This window comes from Saimiri boliviensis, chromosome 14, assembly GCF_048565385.1.
Source record: "Saimiri boliviensis isolate mSaiBol1 chromosome 14, mSaiBol1.pri, whole genome shotgun sequence".
In the NCBI taxonomy this organism is placed as follows: domain Eukaryota; kingdom Metazoa; phylum Chordata; class Mammalia; order Primates; family Cebidae; genus Saimiri; species Saimiri boliviensis.
The window spans coordinates 7,178,075-7,197,562 of record NC_133462.1 but is presented as its reverse complement, the minus strand read 5'-3'; the positions used below and the strand labels follow the sequence as shown (position 1 = coordinate 7,197,562).

Genomic DNA, 19,488 nt, shown 5'->3' with positions numbered 1-19,488 from the left:
TGCCCATCCATTCGCTAAGGTCATATATACTGTCCATTCATCCCCTGAGGTCCTATGAATGTTTTTTCTTTTAGAGGCAGGGTCTTGCTCTGTCACCCAGGCTGGTGTGATCATAGCTTACTTCATAGCAAGAATTCCTGGGCTCCAGCAATTCTGCTGCCTCAGTCTCCTGATGGTTGTACCATTTGATCCCCCACCCCCGACCCCCAGCAATGTAGGAGAGTTACAGTTGCTCTAGATATAACCGAGACTTCGTACTGTCATTCTTTTCAATTTTAGCCATTCTGGTAGTTGTATGTCTTTTGAAGTTATTCTACATTTTTCAGGTACTGGGTGCAACATTCCATATATGAGCGTTAAGTAGAGTGTGTTAATCGTATTGTTCAAATTATCTGTATACTTATTCAGTCTCCCATCTCCTTGCCCCCCGGTTGCCCCATTCTGTCCCTCAGCCTCCCCTGTCTCTGCTCCTTGGTCTCTGTAGCTCTCACTCACAGTAGGCTGCTCCACTATTCCTTCCACCCGACTCCAGCTACAGCAGCCGAGTCCTGAGACAGATGCAAATTAAAATTTCTTGAAATGCAGTTAGAGGACAAAAATAAATAGGTATCAACTAAAGCTGAATAGTTAAACTCAGCAAGAAAATCTCTGGTTACCATTTGCTGACTTGACTTTTCAGAAACTGGACAACATCCATGGCTGGTTTCTCTTAACTACCCAGGGAATGGCCGCTCCCTCTGAAACCCGAAACCCTGTGGCCTCCTGGCCAAAGCTCCCATTTCTCAGATAGGGAAACTGAGACCTATGAAGGGAAAGCCATTTGCTAGAATCTCTTGAATGGAAGGAGAAGCAAGGAGGATACTAGAAACAGAATCTGCACTTCTCTTAGACTTTATTTCTGGATCTAGGGGAAAGGGACAAAATATGTGAAAATGCAACTTTAGTACTGGTAAGGTTGGGTCAGTGTCGTGCCACAGGTGGCACTGTGTACAGGAAGAGTCTAGGTGGCATTGGACTGCTAGGTCTGAGGGAGGAGGGACTTGGGGCCTGGAATCCTGGGTCTGAGGGAGGAGGGGCTGGGGGCCTGGACTCCTGTGTCTGACGGAGGAGGGGCTGGGAACCCAGATTCCTGAATTCCTTCTGCAGGATGTATTTGGGGGTCAATTTCATGGGCCCCAGTCCCTATAGTTAACTGGCCTCGATGGTTTTCTGTATCCACTCAGTGAATTTGCAGAGGTTGGTGTAGACGCCCGGCATGCCAACTTGGCCACACTGGGCTTGTCCAAAAGACACAAGGCCCTGCAAGGACCCTTTGCAGATCAGGGGTCCCCCAGAGTCACCCTGTTGTGAAGAGAGAGAGAGAGTCAGAATCTGAAACACAGAGGGGTGGAAATGGATATGGGATCAGACAGAAACTAAATGAGACTGAGAAACAAAGACAGAAACATCAACAATAACAACACAGCCCAGCAGCGTATCTCTTGGAAGTCCCATTCCAGATCCCTGACGCCACCTAACCCTGCTCCCTCATGCCCTGCATCCTGAATGCTGGCTGCTTCTCTTGGGCTTGTTGTTTGTCTGTCTTGCCTTCTCTGTCTCCTTCATGGCTTGTTTCTCTGTCTCACTGTCTCTGCATCTCTTTGTAAAGTCTTTTTTTTTTTTTTTTTTTTTTTTGAGAAAGAGTGCCACTCTGGTGCCCAGGCTGGGTAAAGTGGTGCAATCTCGACTCACTGCAACCTCTGCCTTCCAGGTTCAAGCAATTCTCCTGCCTCAGCCTCCCAAATAGCTGAGATTACAGGCGCCCACCACCACACTCGGCTAACTTTTGTATTTTTATTAGAGATGGGATTTCACCATGTTGGCCAGGCTCAAACTGCTTACCTCAAGTGATCGGCCTGCCTCTGTCTCCCAAAGTGCTGGGATTGTATTATTTTTTATTTTTTATTTTTTTGAGATGGAGTATCACTCTTGTTACCCAGGCTGGAGTGCAATGGCGCGATCTTGGCTCACCGCAACCCCCGCCTCCTGGGGTCAGGCAATTCTCCTGGCTCAGCCTCCTGAGTAGCTGGGATTACAGGCACACGCCACCATGCCCAGCTAATTTTTTTGTATTTTTAGTAGAGACCGGGTTTCACCATGTTGACCAGGATGGTCTCGATCTCTTGACCTCGTGATCCACCTGCCTCGGCCTCCCAAAGTGCTGGGATTACAGGCTTGAGCCACCGTACCCGGCCGGGATTGTAATCCCAGCATGAGCCACCACGCCCAACCCGTTTGTAGAGTCTTGGTTTTTCCTATTTATCTTCATGTTTCATCTCTCCAAATATGTGTCACTGTTTCCCTCTAAGTACACAGTTGACCCTGGAACAACCTTGTTTTGAACTGTACAAGTCCACTTATACTTGGATTTTTTTCAATAAATATATTAGAAAAAATTTTGGGGCCGGGCACGGTGGCTCAAGCCTATAATCCCAGCACTTTGGGAGGCCGAGGCGGGTGGATCACAAGGTTGAGAGATCGAGACCATCCTGGTCAACATGGTGAAACCCCGTCTCTACGAAAAATACAAAAAATTAGCTGGGCATGGTGGCGCGTGCCTGTAATCCCAGCTACTCAGGAAGCTGAGGCAGGAGAATTGCCTGAACCCAGGAGGTGGAGGTTGCGGTGAGCCGAGATCGTGCCATTGCACTCCAGCCTGGGTAACAAGAGCGAAACTCCGTTATCAACAACAAAAAAAAAAAAAAAAAAAAAAAAAATTTTGGAGAGTTGCAACAATTTAAAAAAATTTGCAGATGAACTGCTTAGCTTAGAAATATCAAAAAATTCCAACAAAGTTATATCATGAATGCATAAAATGTATGCATACATTGACTATTTATGTTATTGGTAAGGCTCTCCCATCAACAGTAGGCTATTTGTAGTTTTTTGGGGAGTCAAATATTATACTAGGATTTTCTGTTGGATGGAGGACAGTGCCCCCATGCTGCTGTTCTTCTGTTGTCAACCGCATTTTGTGTGTGTGTGTGTGTGTGTGTGTGTGTGTGTGTGTGTGTTTCTGCCTCCCGGTGTCTCTCTTTATTTCTGTTTCTATCTTCCTTTGCTTCTCTTTACTCCTATGTCTATTTCTCTGCGTCGTAACCCCACCCCCAGGAGCCCTGGGCCCGTCTCCTGGGCCCGCCCCCAGCCCCGACTCCGCCCAGTCTCTCCTGCCAGTTGTCACTGTCTCCCTGTGTGTCTCTGTCTCTGCATCTCACCACGCGGCCCTGTGTGTCTCTGTCCCCCTCTTCTCCACCCTTCCCTGAGTCGCCTGCCCTCCCCTTTCCCATCTCTCACGTTGCAGGAGTCCTTCTGGTCCTGCCCTCCACCGGCGCAGAACATGCTGGGGTGGTACACTGGGTCATAGAGCTCACTGCAGACCTCCTCCGACACCACCGACACGTTCACGCACTGCAGCACGGTGGGCATTCCGCCTGGGATGCAGAGGTCTGGGTCAGCCCCCGCGACTGGACAGAGGACCCCTCAAAGAGGGCAGACACACACCCCTGAGCTCACCGTTCGCCAGCAGACCCCAGCCAGAAACGAGGCAAGAGTCCCCCATGGTAGGGCACTGGGAGGCAATGCTGATGTTCCGGATGGTGTCAGACTCAGACACGGCCTCATCCAGTCTGATGAGCATGAGGTCGTTGGCCAGCAAGGGTCTGTTGTACTCTGGGTGCTGTACGGAGAGGCTGGCCGCCACCATCCGGCTGCCTGGCTCTTGATCGGCATCAAGACTGTGCAGGCCCAGCCCGATGGTGTAGGAGCTGGGCCAAGGAGGGCAGGTCAATTTTGTGGCAACTACATCCTTCTCTCTAGTCTCATCTTCAACGCCATTCCCATCCCCATTCCCTAACCCCAACTCCATCCTCTTTGCTAAACACCCTGCTAAGAGCTACTTAACCATGGTCTCAAATCCTCATTCACAAAAAAATAAGGGACAAGAACTTGCCTTAGTTCACTAGAGACTCAGCCCTGGCTGGGGTTTCAACCCAGTTTTCTCTGAGTCCTTCCGAAGCAAGGCTCCCGCCTCCCAGCCCTTCACTCTGGGCTCCCGGATCCAGGCTCATTCCGTCCTCCTCCCAGAGCCTTCACTGCTGTTTCCCTCTGAGCACCCCAGGATGAGCCTGATCTTAGGCTCCCGCCGTCAGCCCAGGAGACATCCAGGCCCCACTCCCGGACCCAGGACCCGGCCACTCCACTCACTTCTGGAAACAGTGTGCGGCTGACAGCACCCACTGCGGATGCACCAGGACACCCGAGCAGAACAATTCGTTTTCCATGACCAGTGCTGCCTGCCAGGGCTGCGAGTGCGGGCTGCAGTCCTCGCCGTTTATGATTTGGCTGCCGGTACCCGAGACGCGTGATCCTGGGGGCGGAGTCAGGGCTGGGGGCGGGCCCAGGAGACGGGCCCGGGGCTCCTAGGGGTGGGGTTACGACGCATGGGCGTGCTCAGAGCTTCAGGAGCAAGCTGGACTCCTGGGGGTGGAGTCAGGGATGGGGGCGGGCCCAGGGCTCGGGGGTGGGGTTACGGTGCAGGGGCGTGGTGAGGCCTTGCAGGAGCAGGACTCCTGGGGGCAGAGTCAAGGCTCTTGGGGGTGGGGTTATTGTGCAGTGGTTGTGGTCGGAGTTTCAGGGGCCCTCCAGGAGGTAGGCCTAGGGCTCCCAGGGTTGGTGATGACTGTGCAGGAGCCTGGTCAGGGACTTAGGGTAGTCAGGGCTCCTGGGAGATGAGTCAGGGCAAGGGGGTGGGCTGAGAAGGCGGGATCAGTGCTCCTGGGGTTGGGGTTACAGTGCAGGGGCACGATCAAGACTTCAAGAGCAGGGTTATAGGTAGAAAAGTCTCAGAAGGTGGGACCAGGGCTCCTGGGGCAGAGTCAGGGCTGTGGGGTTGGCTCTGGAGGTGAGACTAGTGCCGTCACGGTGCAAAACCATGGTCAGGGCTCCAACAGAGGAGTCTAGGCTCATAGAGGTGGGATCAAGTCCCTCTGGGGTGGATTAAAGCTCAGGGGGTGGAGCTGTTGCTGGGAGCCAGGATCGGGTCACTTGTCTGCACAGACTGATGCTCAAAGAGTCGGTCCTCCTATCCTTCCCAGCCTTGCCCACAGTCACACCCAGCCACAAGCCCATTCACACCAAAACACCATTATATAGTTCTGTTAGGTGAGTTCCTTGGGGATGGGAGAGGGGGATCTCAGGACTGAAGACCCAGGAAGCAGCCACAGATTCCCAGAAAGGGATCACTCCCCAGGAAGCACAATCTCCCGCACCCTTGGCTTCCCCTGTCCCCACATCATCATTACACTATTGTCACTCCACCAGATAGTCAGAGGCACAAACTGTCAGAATCTCACAGGCACAACCATACACTCAGGCCCGGTGCCACACACACATTCACCGTGATACGAGGAGGTGCAGGGGGACAGCCACGGGGGACAGATCACATGGTACCATCTCACAGGCAGCTTTGCAGTCACAAACAGGACACTGAGTCACGCCTGAACATTAACAAGCACTGTGCCCCCAAGCACAGTCACACACACATGCACACTCAGATACCTGTGACACCAAGGATGAGGTACCCCAGGAACCAGCCCCAGGGGTTTCCTGCTGTGGCCATCACGTCAGCACCTGGGGATGAAGACTGAGCCTCAGCTGTGTCTGGGGGTCTGCAAGTCTCTCCCTCCCTCTTTTCCTCCCTTTCTTAGAGAGACAGATTTAGAGACAGAGAGAAAAAAAGAGAGAGAGAACTAGGTAGAAAGGAAAGTTTAGAGAAAGCATCTAGCCGTCTATGAGTGGGGAGAGATAGTGTCTAGCCACCCATGAATAAGCACGGAGGGAAGACAGAGACAATCGGAGCCAGAGACAGAGCATTTGAGAGATACCCTCAGAGACAGCTGAGAATTAGACATGGAGACATAGGTTCAGAGAGAGAGAGAGGCCGAGGGAGACCGAGAGAGAGAGAGAGAGAGAGAGAGAGACCGAGAGAGAGAGAGAGAGAGAGAGAGAGACAGAGAGAGAGAGAGAGAGAGAGAGAGAGAGAGAGAGAATATCCTATCTAGAGACAGTGAGAGATCTATCTTGAGAGATGTGGAGACAGAAGGCCCAGAGGCTAAGAATCCAGTGACATGGGGCTGTAGGAGTTGGATCCTGAAGACAGCAGGCTTTTAGCGGGGGACCACCAGGCCTCTTACCTGGCCACCTCTGGGCTCCTGGATTCTGCTGCTGGACTGAGCTCCAGCCTGCCGCCTCCCGCAGGGGCCTCTGTGGCGCTTATAAGCGTCCTCAGCCTGTGCTGACCTGCCCCCCAGGGGATGCATTCCAGGGGTCAGGTGCTGGGAGCTTCCAGCTCAACTCTCTCAGGCTGTCTCAGCTCTGACCAGGCAGTGGTTGGGGGCCCACATGGGGCTGGCAGCTGGGGCCAGGGGCCCAGGGAGAAGACCCCTGCCCAGATCCTAGACTCCCTCCCTTTTTTATACTCTCTCTCATTCTATCTCTTTTCATGTTCTTACTGTCTCACAAGATACCTCTCTTGCCTGTATCTCTCATTTTCTGTCTCTTGTTCGTTCTTTCTCTCATTCTCTCATGTTTTCTTTCATTTTCTCTCATTCCGTCCTGTTCTCTCGCGTGTTCTTTCTCTCCCCGCCTCCTTCATCACCCTCTTGCTGTGCTTCTCCAGCAAGTTTCCCTGGGTTCACATCCAGCCTACGTCACACGGTATTTTGGGAGTCTTCGGCAAGTCACTGCACTCCTGTGAGCCTCAGTTTTTCCAGCCATAGAACTGGGGTGACCATTACGCCTCGTTTCCGAAGTGAATTCAGAGGTAATTCGGGGAAAGGCTCATGGTACCAGGCACATCGTAGGCTCCCAGTGAGTGGGAGAACTAAACAGTTTGCTCGGTGAGAAGCAGCTGAGTGCCCACCACGCTCCGAGCTCTGCGCAGGTGCTGGGGCCACTGGGGATCACGTCCCACTGGGGGTCACAGACCATAAAGGAAAACTGCAGGGACCAGCATATAATGGGGTGGTCGGGGAGTCTCAGAGAAGGGAAACATTTAAGCCCAGAGCCAAGTGGGGAGGAGGAGGAGGAAGGCCCCCGAAGTGGGGTAGGTTGCCAGGTGCAGGGGAGAACTTGGCTCCGGGCAGAGGAGGGTGGGGCGGGCAGGCCTCCAGGGGTTTACGTACCAGGGTTAAGGAGTTTGGGCTTAACTTAAGTGCAGTGGATTTTAAGCACGAGGATGGAGTGACGTCAACTTACTTACTTTTTAAAAACTTCCAGCGTGGAGAGTGACGGCGGGGGTGGGGCGGGGGCCGGCGGCAACAGCCCAGGTGGGAGGTGACGGAGTCAAGGGAGAAGACAGGTGAACGGACATGGGGTCCCCTCTGCATGTGGAGCCAAGTTACTGCCGGATGGATGCAAAGTGGGGGGCCAGGAGCAGAGGGGCCAGGGATGGCGTGGAGGCTTGGTCTCAGCCCCCGTGCTGCCGGCCCCTCTGTGGATCTTGTGGAGACACCAGCCCAGGTGTGCGTGTGAGGTGCAGTAGAGCACGGAGGGGCAGGTCAAGGTCAGGACCGGCGAGAAAGAAACAGTGGGACTCAGCAGGGGAGAGGCGGTGTTTACAGCCACGAGGCCAGATGAAATCACCCAAGGAGTGGGTGGGTGTAGACCGCGGAGCCGGCGCGGGCGAGGGTGGTGCCGGCAGATGATAGCGATGAAGCATGAATGTCCCTGTCTCCCTGCCTCTCCTGGGGGTCTTGTCTCTGTCTCTTTAACATTCTTTCTCCTTCCTCCCTTCTCTCCCTCACACCACACCCCATGTCTCTGTCTCTCTCTCTCTGGCTCTTTTTTTTTTTTTTTTTTTTTTGAGACGATAGAGTCCCGCTCTGTAGCCAGGCTGGAGTGCAGTGGCGCGATCTCGGCTCACTGCAACCTCGGCCTCCCGAATTCAAGCAATTCTCCTGCCTCGGCCTCCCTAGTAGCTGGGACTACAGGCGTCTGCCAACATGCCCGGCTACTTTTTGTATTTTTAGTAGAGACGGGGGTTTCACCATGTTGGCCAGGCTGGTCTCAATCTCTTGACCTTGTGATCCACCCACCTCGGCCTCCCAAAGTGCTGGGATTACTGGTGTGAGCCACCATGCCTGGCGCTCTGGCTCTCTTTTTACCTATCTCTCTGGCCCTATCTGTGTCTCTCTCTCTCTCTCCCTTGTCTCTGTTTCTCCCACCTGCTAGACTGGAAGCATCCCCAGTGAGACCCTCCCCCAACTCTGCCCTGGGCCCGTGCACCCCCAAATAACTCTGGGCAGGACAGGACATAGGCTGGGGACGAAGGACAGGAACCCTGGTGCGTCTCTCTCTCTCTCTTTTCCATCTCTATCTCTCTCTGACTCTGTCTCTCTCACTCTGCCTCAGAGACACAGGTGTGTCCCTCTGATCTCTGTCTCTCTCTGGCCCTGTGTGTCTCTTTTTCCTCCTGTCTCCGTCTCTCCTTGCCTTCTCTGTCTCTCTGTCTGTGGCTGCACACCTGTGTCTCTGTCCGTCTCTGTGTGTGTCTCTCTCTCCTCCCATCTCTGTCTCTTTGTCTGTGGCTCGGCACCTGGGTCTCTGTCCTTCTTTTTCTGTCTCTGCTTTCCTCCTGTCTTCTCTCATGTCTCTTGGTCTTTGTTTTCGTCTCTGTGTTGGTCTCTGTCCCCCTGTTTCTGTGTCCTTGATTCTGATTTCCCACCGCCCACAGCACTATTTATTGTCTAGTCTTTCAACTCTGTCTCTGTTTGTCTGTCTCCCTGTGGCTCCCTGGATCAGAATGCAGGTGGGAAAGAGTTTTAATTAAGTGAGTTTAGAACAACCTGGGTGTGCGAATCATCTTCTTCAACTTTCTGGGCTCTGAGTGCAGATCAAATATTTCTGAAAAAACATAGCATCCAAATTGAGATGTGCTGTGAGTGTAAAAATACACAGTGAATTTTGAAGATCTGGTGTGGAATAAAGAATATAAATTCTCTTAATTGATTTTTTTTACATTGGTTACATGTGGAAATGACAAGTGTGAATATATCAAGTTAAGGAAGTTACTAAGATTAATTTTACCTGTTTCTTTTTCCTTTTTTATTTTATTTTTTTTTTTTGAGACAGGGTCCCCCAAGTTGCCCAGGTTGGTCTTGAGCTCGTGGGCTCAAGTGATCTGCCTGCCTCAGCCTCACAAGATGCTGGGATTACAGGCATGAGGCACTGCACCTGGTCCAGGTTTCTTTTTAAATATTCCCTCCTGGGCCCCTGTCTAGAATGGCTCCTCCTGTTTACCCTGATTTTATTTGTTGTCAGGTATATAAGTCTGTATTCATTTCCCGTTGCTGCTGTCGTAATTACCACAAACGTAGTGGCTGAAAACAGAGACACATTCTCTTAGGATGCCAGAGGTCATGAGTCCAAAGCCAATCTCACTGGGCTCAAGTCAAAGTGTCAGGCTGATTCCTTCAGGATGCCTCAGAGGAGGCTCTGTTTCTTCACTGTTTCCAGCTTTAAGATGTCACCTGCATGCCTTGGCTGGTGGCTGCTTCCTCCATCTTCGCATCATCCTGACCTCTGCTTCATGTGCTCACCCCCCTTCTCTGACTGACTCTTCTGTCTCCCTCTTATGGGTGATCAGGTGATCTTTGTGATTACCTTCAGCCCTTGTGCTAGGATTACAGGCGTGAGCCACCATGCCCTGCCGGCTGTGGTTACTTTCTGAAAGGAGAGGAGACAGGCTTATTATTTCTGTTTCATAAAAGGACTGTGTTGCTTTCCGGCTCCTCTGGTTATGGAGTGAAATTCATTCCAATTCCTTAGGGTCTCTACCCGGGCCACCCATAGAGGGCGCTCCTGAGTAAATGCAGGCTGCAGACACATCTGGCCTGTCTCTTAGATTGTGGATTTCTTTGTTGGCTTGTTTGAATGGATCGGGAGCATTAAAAGGTCAGGAGATTTTAAGTTTCTCTTGAAAAGGCCACGGTTATCAGTCAACATCACGCCTGCATTCCCACGCGGCCATAATCCAGCATCAGCAGGTGCTGAGTGGCCACCCCGGGGACACCCTGCGGTTTTCCATGGCTCCCACACAGTCAGTTTCCCTCATTTATACTTCCTGCCTGGCCCCAGGAGGTAGCTGAGTTTGTGACCTCAGCGGAGGAAAAAGTGGAGGCATGGACGCAGAGACGTGGATATAAAGAGATCAGAGGGAAAGAAAGTCACAAATCACAAACAACACAACAAAGTGAGTCATCCATCATCCTGACAGTCAACGTCATCGTCATCATAGCTACTCTCATAACATACTTTATCTTTTGCCAGGCATTATTCTGGGCTCTTTATAAATGTGAACTCATTTAATCTCCTCAGCATCCTATGAGGTAGGACCTATTATCACCTCCACTTTAAAGATTTAAAGAAAGAGTCGCAGAGAAGCCCCGGGTTTTTTTTGCAGAAAACTGAGCGGGCAGGTTCTTACCTGGGATCTGCACTCTCCAAGGTCGGGGCAGGTGCGTCTACCACGGTGCAATACTGCCACCTTGTGGAGCCGGAGAGACATACCGGGGGAGGACTGAAGGTTGTGGGTCCGGGGCCCTCTCGCCAGTCGCAGCATCCAGCTCTGGCTCCAGAAACAGAGCTTGCCACCTGGAGACACCAAGTCCCGGTCCAGACTTTGGGTCTCTCAGATGTCAAGCGAGGGGCTTGGCTGAGTGCGTGGCTCACGCCTGTAATCCCAGCACTTTGGGAGGCTGAGGCGGGCGGATTACGAGGTCAGGGGATTGAGACCACCTGGCTAAAACGGTGAAACTCCCCCCGCCTACTAAAAGTACCAAATAATTAGCCGGGTGTGGTGGCACGTGCCTGTAGCCCCAGCTACTCCGGGAGGCTGAGGCAGGAGAATGGCTTGAACCCGGGAGGCGGAGGTTGCAGTGAGATGAGCTCGCTCCACAGCACTCCAGCCTCGGTGACAAAGCGAGACTCCATCTCAAATAAACAAAAGAAAAAAAAAGGGAGGGGCTCAAGCGTGACATCAGGTAAGGGCTGAGTGTGTCTGGCCTCAGGGTTGGCCTTTCTCAGCTGAGGATAGTCACATCGTGCGGGTTTGTGTGAGGTTTCAATGGGGACGTCCACACAACACGTTGGACATCCAAGAGCCCAGCAAATGGTATCTCCAATTATTGCTATGAATATAATGAAGTCATATGGTGACCTTGGGTGTCTTTTGGAGCCATCTCCCGCTCCTCTGTGCACCCGTATACTCAAATAATGACCATGGAGATAATAATAATAATAATTAGTCACACATATTGAGTGGTTATAGTCATTTTTTAAAAGTAGAGACAGGGTCTCACTATGTTGCCAGGTTGTTCTTGAACTCCAGGCCTCAAATAATCCTCCCACCTCAGCGTCCCAAAGTGCTGGGATGATAGGCGTGAGTCACCGCACCCGGCAGAATCTTTGAGTTATTGTACTTAACCTTACAGGATAAAATCATAAGTCTGTCTTTTTTTTTTTTTTTTTAAAGTGCAGATCCAGCGTTCTCACCTACCCACTCAGTTGCCTGCAAACAATCAATTTCTGAATTAATTTCTTTCCCCGTTTGAAAAGGAAATCAGCTTTTCTCAGTAAAACTCTCACGGGCTAGATTTGTTAGATTGGGGAAAGGTGAGAAGACAGCAGATCTTCCTTCACTTCTGCACGTACTCGGGGGGAGAACAGCGGCACTAATTGCTAACACATGCTAAGTGTGTGCTCTGTAAAACAGTTTTAACGGATTTTCGGCAATTAACTTGTTTATATTCCCAGCCATCCTAGGAAGTTGCTGCCATTTCTGTCACCACTATAAATGGGGGAAACTGAGGCAAAAGGCAGTCGAAGTTATTTTCTAAGCCCAGGTGCCATGGCTCACACCTTTGAATCCCAGCATCCTGGGAGGCTGAAGAGGGAGGATTGCTTTAGTCCAGGAGTTCGAAGCCAGCCTGGGCAATGTAGTGAGACCCCCCCCCACCACCACTTCTCTATTAAAAAAAATTTTTTTAAGTTATTTGCAAAGGTCACACAATAAGGAGCAGCCAGGTTTGGACTCAGGGACTCTGGCACGTGTGTGTGTAGCATCATTTCTATTTAATTTTTTGAATAAAATATATTTTGGGCCAGGCGCAGTGACTCACACCTGTAATCCCAGCACTTTGGGAGGCAGAGATGGGTGGATCACTTGAGTCCAGGAGTTTGAAACCAGCTTGGCCAACATGGTGAAACCCTGTCTCTACTAAAAACGCAAAAGTTAGCCGGGCGTGGTGGTGGGTGTGTGTAGTCTCAGTTACTCAGGAGGCTGAGGCAGGAGAATCGCTTGAACTCAGGAGGCAGAGGTTGCAGTGAGCCGAGATCGCGCCACTGCACTCCAGCCTGGGCAACAGAGCAGTACTCCATCTCAAGAAAAAAAAAAAAAGAGAGAGAGAGAGAAGACAGTATTTTTATGTGGTAAAAAAACAAAACATGTTTATAAAAAACAGAGTGATCAACCTCTATTCTAACTTCGTTCGCCGCCTGTTCTGTCTCCATCCCTCTTCAAAACACAAAAACTAGAAGGTTTTTTGGGTCATGTCATCTTCCAGGGTTTTGTGACACATGAACAAACGCATACAAACATGTGTTTTTATATTTTTCCTCTTGTCTTTAGCCGTCGGGCCTGGCTCCAAACCAGGAAAGGCGTCTCCCGGAGCCTAGAACACTTGGTGAATTCTCTTTCCTGTTACGAGCATCGAAGATCTGTAATGCCTGGTTAGTGTCGAGGTTTGTGAAACACTGTTTGGATAATTACTCAAGTTATAAAACAATAGCTGGTGTGAAAATTACAGATGATTCATAATTACACATATGACTGTCAAGCTTTCTGCTAGAGAATCTTTCAGCCAAGGAGGACTCAGCCAAGGAGAACTTTTTTTTTTTTTTTTTTCCCTAAAGGGATCTTGTTGCTCATTTTGCAATGATTAGAGCTGGCCAGAAAATAGCCACTGACAATAAAACAAATAAAATCGAATGGAAAATGCAGCCAGAGAGATCTGGGGGGGGGGGTGATAACATTTTTTACTGAGCACGTCCCATATGCCAGACACATTTTTATTATGACATTTTATTTTGAAATAGTTCAAAACTCGCAAAAAGTTGCAAAATAGTGCAGAGAATGCCCATGTACCCTTCATCCAGATTCCCCCAATGGTAATACTTTTTTATTTTTATTTTTTTTAATTTTTATTTATTTATTTATTTTTTGAGATGGAGTCTTGCTCTGTCTCCAGGCTGGGGGCAGTGGCATGATCTTGGCTCACTGCAACCTCCACCTCCTGGGTTCAAGCAAGTCTCCTTCATCTGCCTCCCCAGCAGCTGGGATTACAGGCAAGTGCCATCACACCTGCTAATTTTTGTATTTTTAGTAGGGACAGGATTTCACCATGTTGGCCAGGATGGTCTTGATCTCCTGACCTGGTGATCCAGCTGTCTTGGCCTCGCAAAGTGCTAGGATTCCAGCTGTGAGCCACCGTGCCCAGCTTGTAACACTTTTTATAAGGATAGTACACTGTCAAAACTGGGAAAATGACATAGATATTATGCAGTTAACTCAGGTAGAGACCTTACATGGATTTCATCATTTTTTACATCTCTCTCTCTCTCCGTCTCTCTCTCCACCCCATCCTCACTGTCTGTTCTGTCTCTCTCTGTCTCTCTTTCATGTCTATAGATAAAGGTAGCTGTCACCACAATTGAGATGCAGAACTATTTCATCACCATAAATAACTTTTCAGCCTGGGCGTGGTGACTCACCCCTGTAATCTCAACACTTTGGGAGGCTGAGGTGGGTGAATCATTTGAGGTCAGGAGTTCGAGACCAGCCCGGTCAGCATGGTGAAATCCCATCCCTACTAAAAATACAAAAAATAGCTGGGTCTAGTGGTACATGCCTGTAGTCCCAGCTACTCGGGAGGCTGAAGCACCAGAATTCTATGAGGTACCTAAAATGATTAACCAGGTTCATCGCGACAGAAAGTAGAATGGTGGTTGCCAGGAGCCGCTGGGAGAAGGAAATGAGGAGTTGATGAGTGAGTGTGGATTTTCAGTTTTGCAAGATGAAGAAGGCCTGGAGATTGGTTGCATAACAGCGTGATTACACTTAACACTAATGAAGTGAGCACTTAAAAATGATTAAGACTGGGCGTCGTGGTTCATGCCTGTAATCCCAGCACTTCGGGAGGCCAAGATGGGCAGATCACCTGAGGTCAGGAGTTCGAGACCAGCCTGGCCAACATGGAGAAACTGGGGTCTCTACTAAAAATACAAAAATTAGCCAGGCATTGTGGTGCGCACCTGTAATCCCAGCTACTCAGGAGGCTGAGGCAGGACAATTGCTTGAACCTGGGAGTCTGAGATCACGCTGCTTCACTCTCCAGCCTGGGCAACAGAGCAAGACTCCATTAAAAAAAAAAAAAAAAGTCTAGGCATGGTGGCTCACACCTGTAATCCCAACACTTTGGGAGGCTGAAGTGGGTGGATGGGTGGATTATGAGGTCAGGAGTTTGAGACAAGCCTGGCCAACATGGTGAAACCCCATCTCTACTAAAAATACAAAAATTAGCTGGGTGTCGTGGCGCACGCCTGTGATCCCAACTTCTGTGGGCCATATGGTTTCTATTATAACCAATCAACTCTGCTTCATTGAAGAAATCATACTTAATATGCAAATTAGTAAGCATGGCTGTGTTCCAATAAAACTTTATCTACAAAAGAAAAAAAAACATTCCTGAGGCTTACATGGGTTACAGACTTTGTGAAACATCATTTGGTGAGCTGTGTGAGTTATACCACACTGACTAAGTGTGAGCACTGGTGATGCTTCCCTTACTTGTTTTCAGTAGAGATAAATGATACGTCCCTGGCTTATTTCTTAAGGTGCACTGTTTTAAAAAGCTATAAAAACTCGGGAAAAGCTCCTAACTGTGAAGATGAGCAATTTCACTCGTCGTTGTCTACTGCCTTGCAGGGGTGTTTTGGTAGAGCGGTTTCGCGACAGTTTTTCTTGAAACTCAAATCCAAGTGTAAAGCTTTGCCGAGTGATCCATTACCCTTGAAACAACCCCGTGAGGTTGTACTGCCATTCTTGTGCTTTGGCTTGGAAGGCTGTGTGCCTAGCTGCTCTGCTATCCTGTCTCTGACCGGCACACACACACACACACACACACACACACACACACACACAAATGCCAACATTGGTTTCTTCTGGTGGGTGAGTTCATGAGTGTTTCTTTGTTTTTGTTTTTTGAGACAGAGTCTTGCTCTGTCGCTCAGGCTGGAGTGCAGTGATGTGATCTCGGCTCACTGCAACCCTCACTTCCGGAAGTGATTCTCCTGCCTCAGCCTCCCCAGTAGCTGGAATTACAGTATCCCGCCACCACGCCTGGCTAATTTTTGCATTTTTGTAGAGACGGAGTTTCACCGTGTTGGCCAGGCCGGTCTTGAACTCCTGGCCTCAAGTGATCCGTCTGCCTTGACTTACCAAAGTTCTGGGATTATAGGCCTGAGTCACTGAGCCCAGCCCAGGCTGTTTTGTTTTTTCTTTTCCTGGGGGAGAGGGGTATTTGTTGGCCTTTATCTGCAACACTTTTTTCACTGTCATGGGCAGGCCAGGGTTTTTATGATCAGAAATGCTTTCGTGGAATTTAAATCCATCCTTTACATGTAGAGGGAAGGAGGAGGGGTGGTCAGCTACCCTATAAAGGGGAGGCCCCTGTCCAGGCTAGAATTCAGTCTCTGACCATGGTGCTGAGTAGTATGGGGCTTCCATAACACAAGCTCACAGACACACACACATACACACACACACAGAGTCACATACTCTCTCATATTCACGCACGTCTCATGCTCACACACAAAATCACAGATCTACAGAAAACGCATACCTACCAGCACACACTCACACTCTCACAGCACACTCAGACACAACCTCACACTCACACCCACTTAACACACATTCACACTAACTCACCATGAAGACCCACGGCTTTCGGGGCCAAGATCAGAATCAATCTGCCTCTTTCTTCTGTGCTATTTCCAGAGGTTCCCAGATGACCCCTGGGCTGAACTTTATATTTTATTTTGGTCCCAAGGAAATACAACACTGTAAGATCCAGCTGCTGCTTTAATCCAGGCTTAGTTGCAATGAAAGAAAACCTCAGGCCACATGCTAGGATGAGACATAATGAGGAAGTTTAGAAGGGAAAAGTTGATTATATACCTTGGGAATATGGAGCTCTGGTGTGGGCATCCTCCTTTGTTGAAAAGATAAGGTAGATGATTGAAAAGTATATTCAAACCAGTTATTGAATTCCAAAGAGAAACCACAGCAACAATAAAACAATTTCGCCAGGTGGGATGAAGATCTTGGTGAAGCTGGATGTATTTATATTTCGTGTTTTGCTGTCACAAAACTAATTCCTGGGTCGTTCGTTTGCTTGAAGCTCCCTGGTGAGCATGGGTTTATTACTATCATCTATGAAATCTGAATGATCAGTAAGGATGGGGTCGGGTGCGGTGGCTCACCCCTGTCATCCCAGCGCTTTGGGAGGCCGAGGTGGGCAGATCACTTGAGGCCAGGAGTTCAAGACCAGCCTGGCCAACATGGCAAAACCTCGTCCCTACTAAAAATACAAAAATTAGCCAGACGTGGTGGTGCGCGCCTGTAATCCCAGTTACTCGGGAGGCTAAGGCAGGAGAATCGCTTGAACTGGGGGCCGGAGGTTCCAGTGAGCTGAGGTCGTGCCACTGCACTCTAGTCTGGAGGACTAAAGCAAAACCCTGTCTGAAAACAGCGACGTGGAGCCAGATGATGGGTCTGCGCCAACTCTGGGGCGGGCACTACGCATGAGGTGGAATTGTCATCTTGGTGTTAAGGATGAAAAGTGTGAGCTAAACGGCAGGGCTCAGAGAAATCAAGGAACCTGCCCAAAATCAGACAGCAGGGAATGGCTCACAGGATTGTAGGACTCCAAATTTCTTTTCTTCTTTTTTTTTTTTTTTTTTTTTTTTTGAGGTGGAGTCTCGCTGTGTCACCCAGGCTGGAGTGCATTGGTGTGATCTCGGTTCACTGCAACCTCCACCTCCTGCGTTCAAGCGATTCTCCTGCTTCAGCCCCCCGAGTAGCTGGGATGACAGGTGCCCACCGCCACATCCGGCTGGCTTTTGTATTTTTAGCAGAGACGAGCTTTCACCACGTTGGCCAGGATGGTCTGGAACTCCTAACCTCACGTGATCCGCTCACCTCGGCCTCCCAGAGTGCTGGGATGACAGGCTTGAGCCACACGCCTGGCCCTGAACTCCAAACTACACGCCCCTCCCACAACTTTCCCAGGTCCCAGCTCAGTTCTTTCAAAGGCCTCCAGGTGGCGCGACAGAGCAAATGGTGGATTCCGCTAACTTGGTACAATTTCTTCCCGGGCTGCTTGCGGGTGGGACGCTTGAACGTGTACACGAAACACCTGGGGATCTCGTGGAAATGCTGCTTCTGGTTCAGCTGATCTGGAGTGGGATTGTGTTTTTAACTCGCTCCCAGGGCCTTGCTTTGAGCAGCAAGAGCTTCATTCCGTGGGATGAACAGCCCTGGCCACACCTGTGCAGGCAGCGAACTCCAGAACAGTAACAGTGACGTTCAGAACAGTCACAACCAACCAGTGCCACGTGTTTATTCTGTCCTGGCCTCTGTGTTCCTGCCTTGATGCGCACTCCCTCCTTTGACACTCAAGGCAGTCTTACGAAGTAGCATCATTTTACAGAGTAGGAAACAGGTAGAATTGAACCAGTCTGTCTGTTACACCCCTTCCCTTTTTCCTACAGTATAGATGCCATCCCTGGGGGACTGGGCCCAAGGCATGGGAAGGGGAAGAGAGGCCGGGGCTCTGGGGCATTAGCTGCAAGGCGGAGGGGTGGGACGAGGCCACTGAGACAGCGGGATTGTGGGAATTAGGAGGAAGAATGAGATCAAGGCTCTGCAAAGGGTCATCGCGGTGGTTCAGGCTTGTAATCCCAGCACTTTGGGAGGTCGAGGTGGGCGGATTGCTTAAGGTCAGGAGTTCGAGACCAGCCTGGCCAACATGGTGAAACCGCGTCTCTACTAAAAATACAAAACATTAGCCAGGCATGATGGTGCGTAGCTGTAGTCCCAGCTACTTGGGGCTGGGGGGCTGAGGCAGGAGAATTGCTTGAACCTGGGAGGCGCAGGTTGCAGTGAGCCGGGATTGTGCCACTGCACTCTAGCCTGGGTGACAGAGCAAGACTTCTCCAAAAATAAATAAATAAATAAATAAAGATCTGCAAAGGAAGCCGAGGCCCTGCACTACCTGCCTTACAACTGTCACCACAGGAATCATCCTCTCTCTCTTTCTCTCTCCTTGTTTCTCCCTCTCTGTTTGCCATTCTCTTTCTAGGTCTACCTCTCTGGGTCTCTTTCTCTTCATCTCCCCTCCTCCCTCCCACCTTTCCTTCCTCAATCCCTCTTGCTCTCCCTATGTCCTTCTTCCATCACTTTCTCTATGGTCAGTGTCTCAGTCTCTCTCTCTCTCTCTCTCTCTCTTTCTCTTTCTGTCTCCATCTCCAAAGCTAGCTCTTCTTCTATTTCTGAGTCTTTCTTTCTCTACCCTCACTGCCCCGAGTCTCTTTAAATTTGAATCTTGCCGGTAAGGTGGTATGAGCCTCCAGTCCCAGGTACTTGAGAGGAGGATCCCTTGAGTCCAGGAGTCTGAGTACAGAGCTTGGGCAACATAGCAAGATTCCGTCTCCAAAGAAAAATTCTGAGTCTGTCTCTGTCTCCTGAGTTGCTCACTTTAAGCCTCTTTGAGTACATCTGCCTTAAATTTATTCCAGTATGTCTCTCTCTTCCTTTCTTTCTCTTTTCCCTTCCTTTCTCCCTTCTTCCTCTTCCCTCCAAATCTGTCTGTCTCTGAGTCTGTCTTTACATCTCTGAGTCTCTCTCCTTTTTTTTTTTTTTTTTTTTTTAGCCTGTTGCCCAGGCTGAAGTGCAATGGCACAGTCTTGGCTCACTTCAGCCTCTGCCTCCTGGGTTCTAGTGATTCTCCTGCCTCAGCCTCCTGAGTAGCTGGGATTACAGGCACCCACCAATATGCCCGGCTAATTTTTGTTTTAGTAGAGATGGAGTTTCACCGTGTTGGCCAGGCTGGTCTTGAACTCCTGACCTCAGGTGATCAGCCCGCCTCGGCCTCCCAAAGTGCTAGGATTACAGGGGTGAGTCACCGTGCCTAGCAGAGTCTCTCTTTCTTTAAAGTTGTCAGAGTCTCCGTCTTCCTTGCTTCGTGCCCCTTCACCGCACATCCTTCTGGCTTTGGCCCTAGGTACCTACGTTTCCTTTCATTGGTTCAACCTAGTGTTGTGGATGCTGGCAGG

The 19,488-nt window shown here is 50.1% G+C and overlaps 2 protein-coding genes across 2 annotated transcripts in view; one reads left to right on the top strand and one right to left on the bottom strand.

Annotated features, from left to right (window-relative positions):
* The window catches only part of LOC101045648 (kallikrein-2), a 65,183-nt gene that overhangs the window by 21,598 nt on the left and 24,097 nt on the right, over nucleotides 1–19,488 (top strand). Inside the window, exon 6 of the mRNA XM_003940409.3 lies at nucleotides 12,725–12,825. Within this exon, the coding sequence (XP_003940458.2) occupies nucleotides 12,725–12,825 (101 nt within the window). The remainder of the gene's footprint in view (nucleotides 1–12,724; nucleotides 12,826–19,488) is intronic.
* KLK4 (kallikrein related peptidase 4) lies at nucleotides 880–6,315 on the bottom strand. The gene is made up of 6 exons (XM_003940411.3): nucleotides 6,231–6,315; nucleotides 5,596–5,667; nucleotides 4,243–4,405; nucleotides 3,553–3,803; nucleotides 3,334–3,470; nucleotides 880–1,341 (listed from the first exon to the last, which is right to left on the bottom strand). Exons 2-6 carry the CDS (start codon nucleotides 5,654–5,656, stop codon nucleotides 1,189–1,191), a joined length of 765 nt encoding a protein of 254 aa, XP_003940460.1. The 5' UTR covers nucleotides 5,657–5,667; nucleotides 6,231–6,315; the 3' UTR covers nucleotides 880–1,188.